Here is a 21,935-nt window from a genome sequence, read left to right as displayed (position 1 = left end):
TAAAACATTACATATTGACAATTAATGTATGAAAATATTAATATAAATAAAATAATAAATAAATAAGAGTGGTCAATAAATTAACAAACGAATCGATTAAATCGCATCCAACATTAAAGTTTTAAAAATATTTTTGCATTTTAATAATTTAACATTTAATATAATAATATTATATAATTAATATAATATAATGAATTCTACCACAAACTCGTGACTTGTTGAAGCAAACAAACTTTTCCAAGCAGACAAACGTACAATTTCTGCACCCAATAGAGTTACTGAATGAGTCAAACCAGACCATAATATCATAGCAACCAAAAAAACCACCCAGGACAAAACAATCTCCAGATAACTACCCACAACACACTACCATCATGGAGGTGACATGGAGCACAAAAGACAACATAATGTCCAAATAACCCTTTACAACCCCAGTTGAAAGACTCTCCCGCTTTGATTCGTGGACTTTACTTGCGTTCCACCGCCGTTAAACATGTGAGCCGATAATGGAGGGAATGTTACAGTACATCAGCGGCTGCGACGTGTTGCGCGGTTTGGTAATTGTCGCCTGGCGGGGAGGCGCCTCTCTCTGAGGGACATCACGCCGCCATCAGCCTCTGACAGCCACCCTCGCTAATTGTGACAGTTCAGCGCTTAGATCACTTTGTGCGTCGCTAATTCAATACCCCATGCATCATTTTCTCCATTAGAATATGCAAATGCGGCCAATTCAGAACATCGCCTTCCTTTTTTCTTCTCCTGCTCTGTCCTCTCCTCACCCACACACACACACACACACACACACACACACACACACACACACACACACACACACACACACACACACACACACACACACACACACACACACACACACACACACACACACATACCTCAGTCTCTCTCTCTCTCTTTTATGGATGAGAGTGTTGAATAATGTGTCAAATGGGACAGAGGAGTTTGGGATTAGAGAAAGTGAGTGTATGCTTATGATATTTATATATATATATATATTAGGGCTGTCAAAAGATTAATCGCGATTAATCGCATCCAAATAAAAGTTTGTATTTACATAATATATGTGTGTGTGTACTCTGTTAATTATTATTCATATGTAAATACACACACATTCATGTATATATTTAAGAAATATTTGCATGTATATACTGTATATACATTTATATAATCTATAATATATATACATATAAATGTTTTATATATAAAAATAATATTTTTTTCTTAAATATATACATGCTTGTGTGTGTATTTATATATAAATAATAATTAACAGAGTACACACACATATGTAAACACAAACTTTTATTTTGGATGCGATTAATGGCGATTAATCTTTTGACAGCCCTAATATATATGTGTGTGTGTGTGTGTGTGTGTGTGTGTGTGTGTGTGTGTGTGTGTGTGTGTGTGTGTGTGTGTGTGTGTGTGTGTGTGTGTGTGTGTGTGTGTGTGTGTGTGTGTGTGTGTGTGTGTGTGTGTGTGTGTGTGTGTGTGTGTGTGTGTGTGTGTGTGTGTGTGTGTGTGTGTGTGTGTGTGTGTGTGTGTGTGTGTGTGTGTGTGTGTGTGTGTGTGTGTGTGTCTTTGTGTGTGTATATATATATATATGTACACAGTAATGGCCAAAAGTGTTGGCACCCCTGAAAGTTCTCACAGAAAAGTATTGCAATTACACATGTTTATTTCCTTTGTGTATGTGTATTGGAACAACACAAAAAGCACATTTCACATAATTTCACACAAAACTCCAAAAATGGGCCGGACAAAATTATTGGCACCCTTAACTTAATATTTGGTTGCACACCCTTTGTAAAAAATAACTGAAATCAATCGCTTCCTATAACCATCAGTAGCTTCTTACACCTCTCACTCTGGATTTTGGACCACTCTTCTTTTGCAAACTGCTCCAGGTCTGAAGTATGTTTGGGGTCATTGTCCTGCTGGAAGACCCATGATCTCGGACGCAAACCAGCTTTCTGACACTGGGCCCTACATTGCGACCCAAAATCCTTTGCATACAGTCAAGGCACCCAGTGCCAGAGGCAGCAAAACAACCCCAAAACATCTTTGAACCTCCACCATATTTGACTTTAGGTACTGTGTGTTTTTTTCTTTGTAGGCTTCATTCCGTTTTGGGTAAACAGTATGATGTGCTTTACCAAAAAGCACTATCTTGGTCTCATCTGTCCACAAGACGTTTTGGCTTACTCACGTATATTTTGGCAAACTGTAGTCTTGCCTTTTTATGTCTCTGTGTCAGCAGTGTGGTCCTCCTGGGTCTCCTGCCATTGCGTTTCATTTTATTCAAATGTGGACGTATAGTTTGCGCTGACACTGATGCACCCTGAGCCTGCAGGACAGCTTGAATTTCTTAGGAACCTTTCATCAATTTTTCTCTTCCGTCCACGTCCAGGGAGATTAGCTACAGTGCCATGGGTTGCAAACTTCTTGATCATGTTGCGCACTGTGGACAAAGGAACATCTAGATCTCTGGAGATGAACTTGAGATTGTTGATATTTTTCCACAATTTTAGTTCTCAAGTCCTCAGACAGTTTGGCACACACAGCAACACAATGTAAAGACTGAGTCAACTTCTCTCCTGTTTATCTGCTTTCAGGTGTGATTTTTATATTGCCCACACCTGGCACTTGCCCCAGGTGAGTTTAGAGGAGCATCACATGCTTGAAACAAACTTATTTATCCACAATTTTGAAAGGGTGCCAATCATTTTGTCCAACCCATTTTTGGAGTTTTGTGTGAAATTATGTGAATTTTTTTTTGTGTTGTTCCAATACACACAAAGGAAATAAACACGTATAAAGCAAAACGTGTCATTTCAATACTTTTATGTGAGAAATACTTCATTTTCTGGAAAAATGTTATGGGGTGCCAACACTTTTGGCCATGACTATATATATATTAGTGCTGTGAATCGATAAAAAATTATAATAATAATTTCTGTAATGATTAATCACGATTAAAAACATTGGAGTTTTTAATATTTTGATATTGTAATAATTTCAGTTACTCCAAATTAATGCAGAAACAATTTAAAGACAGCATATTTTAAATATTTGTTGTAATGGCGTCTTTTTATGAATGAAGGCTGATGTCTCTATGAAAGTGATTTTTTAAACAAAAATGATAGACATTCAACATTACAGTATAACTGAAAGCTACCAATTTCATCATTTATTAGGCTTTATAAAAATAACTTTTAATTAAAGTGAACTTAAAACAATCTTTACATAAACCCGTTATAATAAATGTTATTTACCTGTGGCCATCCCTGTTAGACATATCAGAAATGTAATAGTAATCAAACACCTTTCTTAACTGCATAAATAATAAATTAAATATAGAGTAATCATCTTTTCTCTGTTCTTTTTGTTCTGTGATGAACATTAATGACAGACATCATCAGTGCTGCTGTCACTTTAAGATCGGCCGCTGCCGAACATGACGCGGATCTGACGCGCTGTCCCGCGCATCTCATTTTCTGAAGATCATTTAAGATGTTATTTAGCCCATTTAAGACTCCTAATATGAGAATACTCGACAAAACTGGCATTTGGGCAACAATCTCTGTGTTGTTCTTATTGTTAGTTCACGAGCGAAAAAATAACTGTGTGCACAAGACTGACGCGAGTGTGTGTGTGTGTGTGTGTGTGTCAGGGTGCGTCTCAATCAGCTCCCTAGCTTCCTAGATGGTGAATCAGTAAATCGTGTTCATGAATGTGGCCGACTCCCTGATCAGCAGGGCTCGACATTAAGCCTGTTCATTCTGTAAATCTGTCGACTCAACGCCAGCGTTGTTATGGCCTAAATTAATACATGATTTATTAACTTTTTCTAACATTTTTCAATGTACATTTATGAAATGCACTTTCTGTAAAGCTGCTTTGAAACAATGTGTATTGTGAAAAGCGCTATACAAATAAATTTGAATTGAATTGAATTGAATTCACTTGTCCGAGTAAAAAATTTGCTTGTCCGGATTTTTTTTTCTTTTTTTGTAAATATAATCTATTCTGAAGCATTATTCTCACCAGTGTTCAATCAGCTTATACGTATTTAAATATGCATATTTGTGATATTTTTACCTATTTATAAAAGGCATTTTCCAATAATCTTATTAAATATAGGCTATGCTTCAGCTTTCATTTTATATTTTTAAATTTGATCTATAAATTAAATTAGAATAAGACACTATAGGCTGTTACCAATCAAATTAAATAATTTACACTGAAAAATTACAACTGCATTAAATGATGTTATGAGATTATTTTAAATAGTTTTGAATATACAAATAAGAAATGTTGGAAAGATGAAACTAAACCACCAGTAGGTGGCAGCAGGTGACCATCTGAATGAGTGAGTCATTGAGTCGATTCGTTCAAACAGCTGATTCATTCCAGAATTAGGCGGTCGTTTACGAATAGGTCATTGAATCTTTGATTCAACCGATTCATTAAAACGCTGAATCATTCACTAACACGTGTTGCTGTGAGATGCGTTACGGTTCTGTTGTGATATTTGTTTGGAACTATTTTCGCTGCTGAAATAGAACAAAAACACTCCATATTGCATCTAAAATGTAAGCGACTTAATGTTAATGAATTGTTTATGGTATTCAGGAAAACAACACTCTTGTTTGTGTGATGTTGCTTAACTGTATCATATGTTATAAATATAAAAACGACACAATTTTAACCGTGTATGTTAACTGAGTTTCTTTGTATGATCGATTTTCTCTTCGAGAGGCTGCGCGAGCCTCAACAGCACAACCTTGTCAGTTCGTTTTATATTATCCACTATCGATCTCCACTTGCACTAACTGAATGCAGAATCATTATATCACTTTGGTGATTCCCTAGTTATTTTTTGTTTTAACCAGGATACTTGTCCGTTGGGCAAGTCAAATTATTTTTCACTTGCCCCTTCAAAAAATCCACGTGTCCCGGACAAGCGTTAATGTCGAGCCCTGCAGATCAGTGCCCTGACTACTGAACTAGGAGCCGATTGAGACGTGTTTTGATGAAAGATTACAAATACCTTTGGAATTATGCATTTAAATGCACCAGATGTTAACAATAGGACCAGTAATGTGAATTAATAAAGTAAATAGGTCATTTTTGATTTCATGCTGACTTTAAAGTTGCTTTATGTATTTTCTTTTCCCCTAGCTAAACAGCTACAGTGATTCTGCAACAGAACACAGGCTTACAGTCACTGAAAACGACTAAACGATTCAATCAGAAATCGAATTGGCTTGAGCTGGAGGAGCAAGTTCATAGTGGCATTCAACGGAACAGCAAGAATAATCATTGATTTCAAATTCACTTCATCTGCCATTCTTCAAACAACAGGTAGTCCCACCCCAAAGTCACAGAACTAGTCAAAGCCAAAGTTGACATGTTGGAAAACACAATTGAAACCGCAGTGTATGAACGATTTCCTCTTATGCACTTCCCTGAAACAAAAAGGCCCCACATTTTCAAACCACACAAATAATAATGAAGACAGACATTTCTTACCCCATGTGAAGGATATGTGAGCCAGCCCCAGTCTCCTGATATTTTGGTCGTGTCCAGGAGATTCACTGTAACATAAAAATGAAACACGTTACAAAGACATCTCTTCAAAGTCAAAGTCAAAGACATCTCTTGAATTCCATCAAAGCATATCGAGTTATATGAGCTGATGCACAATTGCATAAATATCGTCTCTTAAATGGAACACTTGTCATTCAAACAAAATGCTCATCACAGGACCTTTATGGAGACTGCCATCTAATGACAAGAATATAATCTGTCAGTAAGTATCATCCTCCCAAGGCAAGAGCCAAAGCCGTTTCAAATATTTTCCCAAATGTTTGGCTAATGGCCCTCGGTGAGTGTTAACCCCTTTACGGCTGGATCAAACATGAACGGCTACTGAAAAAGAAAAGCACGAGATGGACTGCTTTGCTCTATTTCACTGAAAGATTGAAAGATTTCATGCTATGAATTACATTTGTTTTCTTATTTTAGGTATTGCTATTAATAATAATAATAATAATAATAATAATAATAAAAATCACAATAAACAATTGTTCTGCCAAGTTATATGGTTCATTACCATTACTATAATTGTTTGCTGTATTATTTTGAACACTCATTTATTGAACATTGGTGTCTAATTATAACGCTGTCACTGCTTTCTTTGCACGGTGAGAAGAAACACACTTCAACTGTGGTAAAAATTCCTGTAACACTAAAAGATAAGTATTTACTGCTTATATATGCTTATACACCGATCAGGCATAACATTATGACCGTGAAGTGAATAACACTGATTATCTCTTCATCACGGCACCTGTTAGTGGGTGGGATATATTAGGCAGCAAGTGAACATTTTGTCCTCAAAGTTGATGTGTTAGAAGCAGGAAAAATGGGCAAGCGTAAGGATTTGACAAGGGCTAAATTCAGAACTGGACCACGGAGCAATGGAAGACGGTGGCCTGGTCTGATGAATCACGATTTCTTTTACATCACGTGGTGTGCGTCGTTTACCTGAGGAACACATGGCACCAGGTGCACTATGGGAAGAAGGAAAGCCGGCGGAGGCAGTGATGCTTTGGGCAATGTTCAGCTGAGAAACCTTGGGTCCTGCCATCCATGTGGATGTTACTTTGACACGTACCACCTACCTAAGCATTGTTGCAGACCATGTACAGCCTTTCATGGAAACGGTATTCCCTGGTCACTGTGGCTCTTCCAGCAGATAATGCGCCGCCACAAGACAAAAGTGGTTCAGGAATGGTTTGAGGAGCACAACAACGAGTTTGAGGTGTTGACTTGTCCTCCAAATTCCCCAGATCTCAATCCAATCGAGCATCTGTGGGATGTGCTGAACAAACAAGTCCGATCCATGGAGACCCCACCTCACAACTTACAGGACTTTAAGGATCTGCTGCTAACATCTTGGTGCCAGATACCACAGCACACCTTCAGGTCTAGTGGAGTCCATGCCTCGACGGGTCAGGGCTGTTTTGGCAGCAAAAGGGGGACCAACACAATATTAGGAAGTCATAATGTTATGCCTGATTGGTGTGAGTGTGTGTGTGATTTCTGGAGGATCATGTGACACTAAAGACTGAAGTAATGGCTGATGAAAATTCAGCTTTGCATCACAAAAAATTATTTTATTTTATTTGTATTTATAAAAATAGAAACCCATTATTTTAAATACTTTTGTTTGACAAATATACCAAAGGGCAAAAAAAAAAAAAAAAAAAAAGAAACTCAATTTAAGATATGTTATCTGAAAACAAGAGTTAGTTTCTTTACAGGTAATATAGTTTCTCACAAGTAAGTTAATCTCGTTTTAAAGATTATTTACAAAATATTTTAGCAGGTCTGTCAAATCGATTAATCACGACCAGACATATATATTTACACATTTTTATGTTCGATGCAATTAATCTCGATTTGACAATATTTTTTACTGAAAAACAACATGTATTTATTTATATAGCACATTTAAACACAATATAAATTGATCCAAAGTGCCATACCGTGTACAAAGCATGTCTACGCAACAAAAACAACAATTACAGCTTTCCAAATGCTAAAGAATAAAAATACGATTTTACAAATGTCAAATGGAGAAAAATGTCCAAACAAGACAAAAGTACCGATTAAAACATTAATTTCTTGTCGTGTAGTTTATACAGAGGCACAAATGAAGCATGTAGAGCCGCAGCATTGATGTATGCACTGGGCCGTCCCCAAGGCTTTATTGATGACCAGACACCTAGCCTGTTTTCGGTACGAATCAAGGTCACCATGGAACAAGCTTTTTTTTTCTGTGACTGTATCCGAGGGCCAAATCATGCTCGATTTCTTTCACAGATAAACACGGTAAACTGTATCTTCCTGCTCCCATCCATCTGGGAAACATGAGAGGTGCTGCGCGTCTGGCCCTGAGCTGCCGGCGTGACACTTGACGCGGGGAAGCTGTGACAGATGTGCCCATCTGTGTGCGAGAAGGCGTCGGCGTGAGACGTGCACCTGACCCACTTTTACCCCCATAAGCCCAGAGACCCTGAATCCTGCTTTACATTCAGTGCACCCAACTAGTTGGAAATGGGTAAACAAGGAGTCACCTTTAATTTGAAAAAATGCCAACTGCCACATGGACGTGTGTCGGGTAACAGCGCTAACAGATAACACAAACCGGCTTCAGCATCCCATAGGTACCACAGAACAACAAATCAAGCTTGCTGTTGCTTTTGACTTGTTACGCCTGTACGCGGATCAACTGCAATAGACCCTTTTCACAGCCTGTGATGACGCGTTTTAACGGTCATCAATATCGTAAATCCTGCAGCGTTTTTTGTATTTTCATTTAAAAAAAAAAATTTACATTTATAACACTAATACTTTGTATTTTATTACTTTTGCATCAAATTACAATAAAAAAGTTACCGCTGCTGTGAGGGTGTTTAGTAGGGCTGTCAAAAGATTAATCGCGATTAATCGCATCCAAAATAAAAGTTTGTGTTTACATAATATATGTGTGTGTAGTGTACTCTGTTAATTATATATATATATATATATATATATATATATATATATATATATATATATATATATATATATATATATATATATATATATATATAAAAATACACACATATTCATATATATATATATATATATTTAAGAAATATTTGCATGTATATACTGTATATACATTTATATAATCTATAATATATACATAAAATATAAATGTTTTATATATAAAAAAAAAAAATTCTTAAATATATACATGAATGTGTGTGTATTTATATATAAATAATAATTAACAGAGTACACACACATATATTATGTGAACACAAACTTTTATTTTGGATGCGATTAATCGCGATTAATCTTTTGACAGCCCTAGTGTTTAGTAATAGCGTCTATGGGAGTGATGGTAAAAATGAACATATTTCTCTCTTTTCACTGCCGTTATCAATCTCACTCTATTTTTTCCCTCTTTTTGAAAGTTGTGAAATCACAACTGTGGCGTTTTTCTTTTGCTATGTGAGCAAATGGACACACAGAAAAATATTTAATGTATTCTCTCATTCACAGCTTTAATATTTAACCCAACTATGACAACTTCTGCTCTGAGAAACCCAGAAATGTGAAATGGGTCTATGGTGTTTGTTGTGGAGGTCACATATGGGCCGAGTTGGGCAAGTTACTCTAATCTATATTAGACATTACATTTTGATGTTAAATCTATTGTTTTATATAGAATTATTCTAGTATGTACAGTATTTAATGCAATTACGTCAGAAGTAACTAATTAAATGACAGAAAAGTGATCCCTTACTTTACTTTTTTTAAGGGAAAAGTAATTAAATAACAATAATTGATTACTTAGTATACACTAACTGTATACACCTAACATTGCAAATGGGTTATCATTGCATTCAGCTTCAGAGTTAAGTGAGACCTCAATTGTCATGTTAAATGTTAAAGTGCAACTATTATGATCTTTCAAATATTATGTAATGAGATGAGATGAGATGAGATTCAAGTTTATTGTCATTACACATGTACAAGTACAATGCAACGAAATGAAGTTTCGTAATGTGTAATATAGCTGTTAGTGAATGTATACAGGTCAGCAAAGTTTCAGAGATCAAAGTGCAGATAAAAAAAAAAATGTAGCCCTATTCGGATGGTAATTGTTTCTCATGTGGAAGTCCATAAAAATACATTTGCAAGTGTGCTCTGCAGTGGTCAAAAACAGGTGTAAAGAGTACCTGAAAACCATAGTTGAGTAAAAGTACAGATTCCTTACAGCGAAAATGACAAGTTACAAGTCACCAATTCCAATACGACTTGAGTAAAAGTCTTAGAGTATCTGATTTTAACAGTACTTATGTATTTTACTCGTACTGAATATAGGCTCAACGATACACTAGCCCTCGACACCTGAGAGACATACCAGTGAAAATAAGAAACTATTGATTTGTAAGATGAAAAATCATGTTTATTTTCTAAAATCAAAATCAAACTGAACACCTCAATATTGCAATAAATCAAGGTCGACAAACTCTCAAGTCTCAGTTAAGCTTAAGTGCACAAAAAGGCCATACGTAAACCAATATCCTTCAAAAAGTTTTCGTCAATATAGCGGATAAATAAAATAATGTTAAAAATAAAATAGTCAAAGCCTTCTTGCACTGGATGTGCTGGTTTAGTCCTCATCACCGGCTGCAGTCATGAACTCGTCTCATAAATCAAACACCTGCGATTCAGCAACTCCCTGCTAATGCACTCATGTAAAGTAGCCTTGTTGACAAGTTTGGGTGAGTAATGGCAAAACACACAAGATATAGTGCCTTCAATGCCCTTAGATGGCGATACCACTTCTTTATAATAGAAACAAACTGCTGCAGAAAAAGTTAGGCGTCATGCAAAATGTAATTGCATTACTCATCACAAATGTATTGGAGTAAAAAGTACATTTACTTGTCCAAAAATGTAGTCAAGAGAGTAAAAGTTGCTAATATCTTTGATACTCAGTACAACTACAAAGTAGCCAAAAAGATACTTAAGTACAGTAACAAATTACATTTACACCACTGGTCAAAACAACACGCTCTCACTCCTATAGGTCACATATTGACGCCTGGCCAGGGGTACTCTATTGATTTCAGTTGTTTGCCCAATGCGTCAGATCAAGACGCATTTAATTCTTTGCATTTGTAAAAGTAGACATGATTTTATGAATATCTATAGGCTACGTTTATATTTTGGAGCAACTAACCCCACTCCTACCCTAAACCTACCCACTTCTCAACAATATAAAAAACTGACCAAAAACAGTATAAAAGTATTAACTCATGTTGCATTCCACGTCTTCTGAAGTCATACGATATCTTCATGTGAAGAAGAGTTGATGTTAATGTGTTAATCACTGAAATGATGATCCCGCCGCTCCGTGAACACACACACACTCAAATGACACACACGACACTTTAGCATGACGCGATCGGTCACGAGACACATGAGAGCCAATGGCATTTTACAATGAAAGCTGACGTAATGACGCAATTGGTCACGAGACATACGAGAGCCAATCCTGTCAAAGCTGATGTAACGTTTCTTCAGGCGGCAATTTTTGAAATGTGTTCATGATCTCGGAGACGCTGATCACTTTTTGGGATTTTCTTCACACCAATCAATCGTTTGGCCTTGGAACACTTGGAATATTTGTACTTTTTGAATTAATTGTGGCTGCAGTCGTATCTGCCGGTTATATCCTTTTTTTTACAATACACAAATGGGTAGGTTTAGGGATGGGGTTGGGTTACGTGTTCGAAACGTGTCTGAATAGAAAATAAATGTAAATAAAATTATGCTGCCTGGTTAAATTGTAGGGCTGGGTATTGACATAAATTTCACAATTCGATTCGATTTCGATTCACAAGCTTTCGATTCGATTCAATTTTCGATTATCTTCGATTCAATTCAATATTGATTATTTTGGATATGTATCAGGTATAATACATGGAAAATTTTCTCAAGGAAAACTAATTTATGAAATAATGTTGTATGGGAGTCAGTTGATACTACATTAGCCTACTAATATTGAAGGTAAAAATTAACTGATTTGTATACAAACACTTAAATGACACTAAATTATGTTTTTTTTTATATAATAATAAAGTTATAATATTAACTTTACAATTACATAATCATAATTCTACTCCAATTCGTTTTTTTGAAATATAAACATTTAAAGGGTGGCTGTCATAAAAACTTGCCAGATTTATTAAATATTGAAGAACATTGACAATGAATATCCTATAATGTGGGGCATATAATTAGCAAAATGCTCGTCTCTAGAGTTAATTTTTCTAGCTGACTTACGAGTTTATGGACACTGGATATGGTTTTTCTGAGGTAACTGTGACGTTACGTGACATTGTTTACTTGTAAGCCGTTTTACTTGCATCTTTCTGCGGTTGAAACACTGATTGAGCGATTCTATGTGACATGATACGGATGTCGGTAAGTTGTCCTGTATCTTTTAACACACTTTCAGAAGCTCATTCGTGTTTATTTCGCGCTGTTACTGGTATTAAAGATCCGTTCATGTTTGCTCCGCGCTGCTGGTTCTCTTGAGCTGAGCTGCGGCAGAGCGATCTCGCGCCACAGCGCCAAAACGGTATGTGTTTTTAAATTGCGTAAAAAAATAGACGTAATTTGACATCTGAGACTTTGTTTCATATCAATAATAATAAAGCACAAAGATTATTGCGATTTATTGGTTGGGAGGCGCGCTACAATGTTTATTTCATTCATTGAAAAACAGGATGACTAATCGATTCTTGGGATTTAAGAATCGATATTGTTTTGTAAAAGTGAGAATCGATTAAAATCGAGAAATCGATATTTTTTACCCAGCCCTATTAAATTGAGAATCATACACCACGTCATAATGACAAAATCATAACCCAATATATAGTTTCATCATGACGATAACCATGCCCAATGCCAGGGGCGTAGCCAGCGGGTGGGCCTGACGGGCACAGGCCCGCCCGCCCAATATGTGGACTAGGCCCCCCCAGTTTATTATACATATATAATAATATTTGTTAAAAAACAGTAATTTAAATTGTTTTAACGTAATTACAAAATTATTATAACATCTCAAATACTAAAATAAATGAAATGTTTTTTTGTTTTTTTACAGTCTATGGTTTTTGCATAATGCTTGATGAGTTTGATTGACAGCTGTTAGGCAATTAGGTGTCAGGCTGTCTCATGTTTGTCGCATGGCTCGTAACTGTGAGTGCATGAAGTGTGTTTACCTATTCACTTAGCCTATAATTTGCAGTTGTGTAATAGATAAACTAGTAGATAAACAACAGCGATGCATAATTCTATAAAAAGGACTTTTAAAAACTCATATTAACGCGGGAGAGAACCCATCCATCAGGTCACAAGTAACAATAAGACTTTTCCATTCCAAGCGCAGGTTCATTCTGTGAAGCCGGGAACACGCCATCAGTATCTGTCGGTGGTGATAGTGTAGGGGTAAGGCGCGTGGCACTAAGTTTTGACGCAAGGTTCGAATCCGCTCCTTTTGCCGAACTCGTTGTACGTCCTTTTCCCGTCACATATCAGATCGGAAAGGCGTTTATTTTCAATTGAAAATCAAGAAAATATTCGGAAAGTGGAAATAAAGTGTCAAACATTTGTTGTAACCGCTGCTCGTGTTTTGTATGTGGACAGGTTGTAGCTAGAGTTTTGGTTTATGTTGACAGTGACTGCGTGAAAGTGCCCACTCACTTTTGCCCAGGCCCGACCAAAAATACAATTCTGCCTACGCCACTGCCCAACGCGTCTGTGTATGACACCAAAGGTTTCTCATTGAAATCAATGGAGTACTGCACATCGGAAAACGACGCTAAAGGGGTACCCTGTGCGCTAAAAAGTGACGCCGAAGGGAACTGACCAAGCGTCAATATGTGACGAATAGGAGTGAGACTGTGTTGGTCAAAAAGGATATAAACAGTGATATATTCCTGAAAACTCAGAGATGTGGATTCAGACGGCAATTCAATTACCACACGACCTTGGTGTTTGTCAAAAAACAGTAGGTAATTCGGCCGGGGATTTTCACGTGGGTGGTGGGAGAAAAACTGACATTCTGGATTCAGACGGCAATAAAATCACAGACTAGCCCGTCAATTACTGTCCGAATCGGGCTATTGTCTCCCAAAACAAAAGAACCGATTGTGAACTGCCTGAAATGATTCGTTAGTAATTCCAGTAATTCTCACTTCCCGGATAGTAATTCTCACTTCCCGGCATGATCCTACATAGGTTTTTAATACATTTGCATAATGCCAGCCTATGGTCTTCATTGGCTGCTCAAGAACACCCTCAAACACTGTAGTTGTAGCTGAAACTGGAAGAGTTTGGTTTGTGTTGTTGACATGTCGAGAAGATGCTGTTTTTTTGTTCTGTGAAAGCAAATCCACTTTGCATGCACTTCCAAAGAATGATACAGTAAAACTGACGGCATCATTACTGTTCGTATCACTGTTTGCGCAGGAGCGCTGAGGAAGCCTCTGGAGCTGAAATTCAGATCAAAATCATAATGGACATTTCAGAGCAATATGCTTTCAGAAAGGAGGAGTTTAGAGAAACCTGATCCTTTATCAAACCATTTCAGACACTGAGAAACGAGGTGATGCTGCAATGTATATTACGAGAAAATTAAAGTGTTCTTTGACCTTGGATGCATGCAAACCCACTGCAGGAGACTCCAAACCTTTAAAATAGGGTCACATGTAAACCTTCACAATACAGCGCTTGCCTGCCTGAGGTAGAACAGCACTACTGTATGTCACCAAATCTATCCAGACAGCCGTCAAGAGACATTTCCACAGACCAGTGATTTGTTTGACTACTGCTGTGTCTGTCATTATACAGTGTATCTTGCCATCTGAAACGCACATAACAGATTGATCTTAATTCGAGTGAAAAAGTTTTAACTCAGAACACTTTAGACAATTGAAAGCACAAGGATTTTAGATGTCAAAAATGTGAATCCTCTCAGTCAGAAAAAATGTCACAGGAAACGTTTTTATTCAGTACTTGGCCACTGGAGTCGCCACAGAGTGACCGAATTAATAAAGAAAATATTATTTTGTAATTCTTAAATGCTGGCGAGTTTGGTTATAACACCTAGCTTACAGTGGCGGCTGGTGATAATTATTCTGGGGGAGGGGGCGTTTTTTTTTTTTAAATCAAGATGCATGTTGACTAAATTCAAGCATTAATTAAGCATTATAATTGAATGAGGAAAGGAAAAACAATAGAAAACAGCAACAACAGACTAGCATATTGACTACTTGACCATACATTGTGCTCTCCTTTCTTTCTGGCCAGCAAATTTCTCAATGACTCTCTGATTAAAGTCAGTCATCTCAGTAGTGTCATATGATTCATGACGTTTGCATTGTTCAGTCAGATATTTGAGGTCTCTTACCCCCGTTGTTGTCCACAAAACTTCAGTACTGACACTTTGAAATAAAAGGGAATCTCCTCAACCACCACCAATGAGCAGCACCACCTGGATGATGCGACGGCAGCAGCCATTTTGTGCCAAAAGGCCCACCACACACCAGCTGATTGGTGGAGAGGAGACTGAGTGATGAAGCCAATCGTATATTGGGATGATTAGGAGGCCATGATGGACAGGGGCCAATGGGCAAATTTGGCCAGAATGCCGGGGTTACACCCCTACTCTTTATCGAAGGACATCCTGGGATTTTTAATGACCACAGAGAGTCAGGACCTCGGTTTAACGTCTCATCCGAAGGACGGTTGTTACAGTATAGTGTCCCCATCACTATACTGGGGTGTTTGGACCCACACAGACCACAGGATGAGCGCCCCCTGCTGGCCTCACTAACACCTCCACCAGCAGAAACCTAGTTTTCCCAGTTGGTCTCCCATCCAGGTACGGACCAGGCTCAGCCCTGCTTAGCTTCAGTGGGAAACCAGTCTTGGGCTACAGGGTGATATGGCTGCTGGCAATCCTTTAGAATCCGTTGTTTTTGTGCAAGTATGATGAGTAAAGATTTCTGCAAAATACTATACATGTATGCTGCTAAACTTAAGTAACCAAAGGGCATTTATTTCACTTTCTGTCCTTAAAAAGGAATTCAATGCATTAATGTGAATTGAACATATAGCTAATGAACCAGCGCTGTACATCGTTCCCCAGATGAGCTCTTCTTCTTCTTGTATTTTACTTGTAAAAGTGATCCAGTACTCCAGGGAACCTCTCTCATTCTGTTCATTAACAGGTTGTCTGTGCACATTTTTTTTCATTTCTTTTAAATGTCATCACGTTGGTTAATTTTCTACTTTGAGAACTTTTTCATCTCTCGTTCTCTGTCCCTCGCTCGCAGGGAGCACGTGTTGTAATCAGCGGTATTAGTGCACTCAGTGATTGGACTTCTAATTTGGAGAGGCTGTTTCTGATGAGAGCACTGGGTCAGAAAGTAGGAACAGATGGCCTCTATCTCTCTCTCTTTCGCTGTTTCTTTCCCTCTCGCTCTTTGGCTGCTTGATACAATCCGCCGTTGAGGGGTAACTAACTGAAATAGCAGCAGCACTGCTACTAACTTAACATTTATCCGTAGCGTGACAGCACAGCTGCTTTCAAAATAGCTATGCCAAGTACACACTACAGGACGGAAGCGCTAGCATCTGTATGTCAACATGTTTCATACACTAGAAGAGCACTGGCAATGACACTCTGCAAAGTTAACTACATTCTGGCTATTTGTCACAGACTTAAAACTCAGTGTGTGTGTAGCAGTGTAGCATGACAGAACCTCACATTTTTTTGCCACACTGCATTTTATATATATATATATATATATATATACACCGATCAGGCATAACATTATGACCACCTTCCTAATATTGTGTTGGTCCCCCTTTTGCTGCCAAAACAGCCCTGACCGAGGCATGGACTCCACTAGACCCCTTAAGCTGTGCTGTGGTATCTGGCACCAAGATGTTAGCAGCAGATCATTTAAGTCCTGTAAGTTGTGAGGTGGGGCCTCCATGGATCGGACTTGTTTGTTCAGCACATCCCACAGATGCTCGATTGGATTGAGATCTGGGGAATTTGGAGGACAAGTCAACACCTCAAACTCGTTGTTGTGCTCCTCAAACCATTCCTGAACCGTTTTTGCCTTGTGGCGGCGCATTATCTGCTGAAAGAGCCACAGCCACCAGGGAATACCGTTTCCATGAAAGGGTGTACATGGTCTGCAACAATGCTTAGGTAGGTGGTACGTGTCAAAGTAACATCCACATGGATGGCAGGACCCAAGGTTTCTCAGCTGAACATTGCCCAAAGCATCACTGCCTCCGCCGGCTTTCCTTCTTGCGGTTCACCACTGTTCTTTCCTTGGAGCACTTTTGATAGACACTGACCACTGCAGACCGGGAACACCCCACAAGAGCTGCAGTTTTGGAGATGCTCCGACCCAGTCGTCTAGCCATCACAATGTGGCCCTTGTCAAACTCGCTCAAATCCTTACGCTTGCCCATTTTTCATGCTTCTAACACATCAACTTTGAGGACAAAATGTTCACTTGCTCCCTAATATATCCCACCCACTAACAGGTGCCGCGATGAAGAGATAATCCGTGTTATTCACTTCATAATGTTAAGCTTGATCGGTGTATGACATAGCCAAACACAACACCTTTTTAAACCATCTCTAAACAGTGTCTAACCTGATTTGTATGCATCAGTAAAACTATAAAAGTGTGAGGAACTAATCATCTTCAAAAAAGAAATCTGTAAATATTACCAATTCAAAGGAGAACATCAGTATTACTGGTCTTTAAAGATAACTGCCAGTTACTTTAATGCATTTATGCCAAGAACGATGAAAGTCAATGCTGATATTGTCAAGAATATTTTACATCTACAAACTTTTGGATATATATGAAAACATATCAATGAAATATAAATAAAAAAAATTGTGAAATAGATAGATAAATAAATAAATATACACAAATAAACATCAATTACTGTGTTATTGTGTGTAGTATGTCAAAAAATAGTTGTAAATGCTGGGATATGAAGCAGAGCAACTGTTTTAAACATTGGTAATAATAATCATAAATGTTTCTTGATCAAATCATCATATTAGAATGATTTCTGAAGGATCATGTGACACTGAAGACTGGAGTAATGATGCTGAAAATTCAGCTTTCATCACAGGAATAAAATACACTTTAAAATATATTACAATAAAAAAAGGGGCATCTTAAATTGTAATAATATTTCACAATATTACTGTTTATACTGTATTTTTTTATTTGAATTGTAGTCTTGATGAGCAGAAGAGACTCTCACCAATCCCAAACTACTCAGATTATATAAAAACATAAAATATCATCTGATAGTTATGCCAAAAGATATTGCCCGGGTATAAAGCTTCAATATAATACTAAATACTAATCTACCAATACTAATCTCAACGTCCAGCCGTTTACTACAGCCAATTTCAGAAGCCCATGTCACAATTACACATGGAGATGCCTGTCAGCGGTGACGAATGCCTTTACTCAACAAAAGCATCTCTCAAAGGAATTAGGTGTACACTTTTTAAAACAATCTTTTAATCTTTTGCCCCCTCAGAAAATGTAATTTTAAAGTGTCTATCCATCAAAAAACAGAAAAGTCACCAACCTGCTCTGAAATAAGTTTACAGTTGTGCTCATTCACAAACAGAGACGTCCCACAGGCAGTGGTTAACTTTTCCATATTTTCCTTTTCCACCCTGAAAACTGTTCTCCACTTTCGGTTCTTTTTGTCTATCAGATGTGGCCTGAACACTCTGGGTCACTGACAGAGAAATGACGGTGTCTAAAATGGCACAGGTGAAGCACTGGTCCCAGTGAGAGCATAAAAACAGTCTAAGAGAGATTAAGCACAATGCATTTACGGCTAGAAATGTAAAGCTTTTCCTAATAAGACAGTAATATTCATTTATATACAGTGAATATATGAGAAGTATATAGTGTGTATGAAGTAGTGTGAATATGAACAAACTTTTTCATTTAGAAAGTTAAGTAGTTTTTAAATTAAAGGACTAATTTTCAATTGCTAATTCAAATAACTGAAGATTTATGGCTAAAAGTTTTGTTATGTCTGCCTTTACATGCACATGAACTTTAACGTCATCCCATTTTTAATCCGTTGAGTTTAATATGGAGTTGGCCCACCCTTTGCAGATATAACAGCTTCAACTCTTCTGGGAAGGCTTTCCACAAGGTTTAGGAGTGTGTTTATGGCCATTCTTCTAGAAGCACATTTGTGAGGTCAGGCACTGATGTTGGACGAGAAGGCCTGGCTCTCAGTCTCCGCTCTAATTCATCCCAAAGGTGTTAAATCAGGTTGAGGTCAGGACTCTGTGCAGAACTGTCAAGTTCCTCCACACCAAACCTGCTCATCCATGTCTTTATGGGCCGACGCTTTGTGCACTGGTGCAGTCATGTTGGAACAGGAAGGGGCCGTCCCCAAACTGTCCCACAAAGTTGGGGGCATGAAATTGTCCAAAATGTCTTGGTCTGCTGAAGCATTAAGAGTTCCTTTCACTGGAACTAAGGGGCCAAGCCCAACCCCTGAAAAACAACCCCACACCACAATCCCCTCTCCACCAAACTTTACACTTGGCACAATGCAGTCAGGCAAGTACCATTCTCCTGGCAACCGCCAAACCCAGACTCGTCCATCGGATTGCCAGACAGAGAAGCGTGATTGGTCACTCCAGAGAACACGTCTCCACTGCTCTAGAGTCCAGTGATGGCCTGCTTTACCCCACTGCATCCCACGCTTTGCATTGAACTTGGTGATGTAAGGCTTGGATGAGCTGCTCGGCCATGGAAACCCATTCCATGAAGCTCTACACACTGTTCTTGAGTTAATCTGAAGGCCACATGAAGTTTGGAGGTCTGTAGCTATTGAATCTGCAGAAAGTTGTCGACTTCTGCACACTGTGAACCTCAGCATGCGCTGACCCCGCTCTGATTTTACGTGACCTACCACTTCATGGCTGAGTTGCTGTTGTTTCCAATTGCTTCCACTTTGTTATAATACCACTAACACTTGACTGATGAATATTTAGTAGAGAGGAATCTGAATTTTGAATGACGCTTGAGTTCACTGAGCTCCTGAGAGCGACCCATTCTTTCTCAATTGTTTGTAGAAGCGTCTGCATGTCTAGTGCTTGATTTTATACACCTGTGGCCATGGAAGTGAATAGAACACCAGCATTCAATGATTTGGAGGGGTGTCACAATACTTTTGGCATAGTGTATCATTGAAAACAAATAAATAAATACAAAAAATAAATACAAAAATGTAGAAAATGTACCATCAACAATTTGTTGCGAGTAAGCACAATGAATTTTGGCCTATACATGTAAAGCATTTCCTAAAGAGACAGGAATATTTATAATACATATCTAAACTAATACCAGATCAATTTTACTTTTCTCAATACAAATTTGGGAATTACAGCAAAATCCTGAATACAAAATGATCAAATTAAATACAATGGCATAGGATGTAGCACTGATCTCAAAACGTACCACCAGAGCAATTAAGCACAATGCATTCTGTGCTAAATATGTAAAGCTTTTCCTAATGAGACATGAATATGTATGCCATCCTGATGGGAATAGTAACATAATGTTTATCATTAGTATGGAATGTATTTTTAATGAACAGACGTGTGAATAATGCAAACGGGGGAGGAATCAACAAGAGAATTAAATATATATATCTGTGTTTGTTTGTTTGTTTTGCTTTGAATTTGATGATCTAAAGCACATTTTCAAATGCTCAAAACAAGGTGTTACATTAATGGTGTTTTTAAAGCACTAATAGCTAATACTATTGCTTATGCTTAAGGTTAGGGATTTGAACAAAATGTAACAATAGGTAGGCCTAGTAAACTTCAGCATGCAACTCATCTTGTATGCTGTAACTTGACTTTACCAAGTGATCAGACTTATCATTTTATTCAAAAGTATCTAGTAAATATATTTTTCTTTTGCAACTACAATGCTAAGAGCGCAACAAATCTTAATAGGATGAGCAAAATTCTTTGAAATGTAATTTCAAACCAGCTATCTGTATCTTCTGTGCCTATTCCAGATGGAGCAACATCAACAGATGCACTTTTCGAAGATGAAGTTTTTGATAGGCAGGACATCCATATGGCTGTAATTCACCAGCTGACTGATTCCATTCTGATCAGTCAAATCACTGATCCTCCTTTGCTCTTCTACTCTATGAAAGGAACACACACAGTGAACAGCGAACTCAAAGACGTTTTTTACCTTCCTGAAAAATAGCACTATTTCTTCCTTCCTAATTGGCCATGTTCACACAGTGCAGTTAAATAAGTGGTTTAATAAAGTGGTCTTATTGGTTAAATTATAATTAGTTAAAGGGATTTAAGGAAATAAAGAAAAAGAAATAAGAACTGTAAAAGTTCCAGTTCTATTGTAGTTATGAAGTAAACTATTTGCAAATAATGTATATATTTTTCATTCTTATTTTCGTCTGGCTTTTTGTAAAAATGCAAAATGTCTCTTGTCACGTCAAATTCAGTTATGATTTACATAAATAATGTCATATTTTCAATTCAAAATGGTGATATTTCATTAAAAAAATGTCAAGTTTGTATCACTCGATATTACTGTTGGTCGCTGAACGTATCGTAAAAAAGTTGTCAAATATGAAATGTTTAGCTACTTAGCCTACATCTTACGACACACTCTTTCACTGCTATGACCATAGACTGTAAAAAAATATGGACGTAGTGTCCGTGACGTCACCCATAGGATTCTGATGAGCCGTTCTGAAGCGCAAAGTATGGACGAGAGGGCCGTTGCCATCTTGGCAGCGCGTCACTCCCGGATAACAGAAAATGGGCAAAAAGGCAGGACGTGGGCGGAGCTTAAGTGATGCGATGACTAACAGACAGCAGATAAATGGCTATCCACCTGTCACTCAAAGTGGCCACGCCCTTAATTATGCAGAACTTTAATGCTTTATATAATGTAAACGAATGAGTTCATGTAAATGAAAAATTCACCCCCCTCACAGTCGTCATGAAGGGCAAATTTAGCCATATAGACCAAAACCACAATTTGTACCAGACTGTAAACATGTTTTAATCTGCTGTAAAGTTGGCCATTTTAACATGAAGCTCAATGAGATTCTGCTCCCTTCTGGAGTCTGTCCCTAGTGGCCAGTCAAAGAATTGCAGTTTAAGTCACTTCCGTATTGGCTTCAAGAGAAACTGC

General features: G+C 37.7%; 1 protein-coding gene across 1 annotated transcript in view; it reads right to left on the bottom strand.

The window, feature by feature from the left end:
• epha8 (eph receptor A8) overlaps positions 1 to 21,935 on the bottom strand; it is a 139,770-nt gene that overhangs the window by 97,170 nt on the left and 20,665 nt on the right. The window contains exon 2 of the mRNA XM_079844891.1: positions 5,554 to 5,618. Within this exon, the coding sequence (XP_079701017.1) occupies positions 5,554 to 5,618 (65 nt within the window). The remainder of the gene's footprint in view (positions 1 to 5,553; positions 5,619 to 21,935) is intronic.

The sequence above is a fragment of the Gobio gobio genome (assembly GCF_949357685.1).
Source record: "Gobio gobio genome assembly, chromosome: 19".
Classification (NCBI taxonomy): Eukaryota; Metazoa; Chordata; class Actinopteri; order Cypriniformes; family Gobionidae; genus Gobio; species Gobio gobio.
The sequence above is the reverse complement of the archived record's forward strand: the minus strand, read 5'-3'. Positions and strand labels throughout refer to the sequence as shown.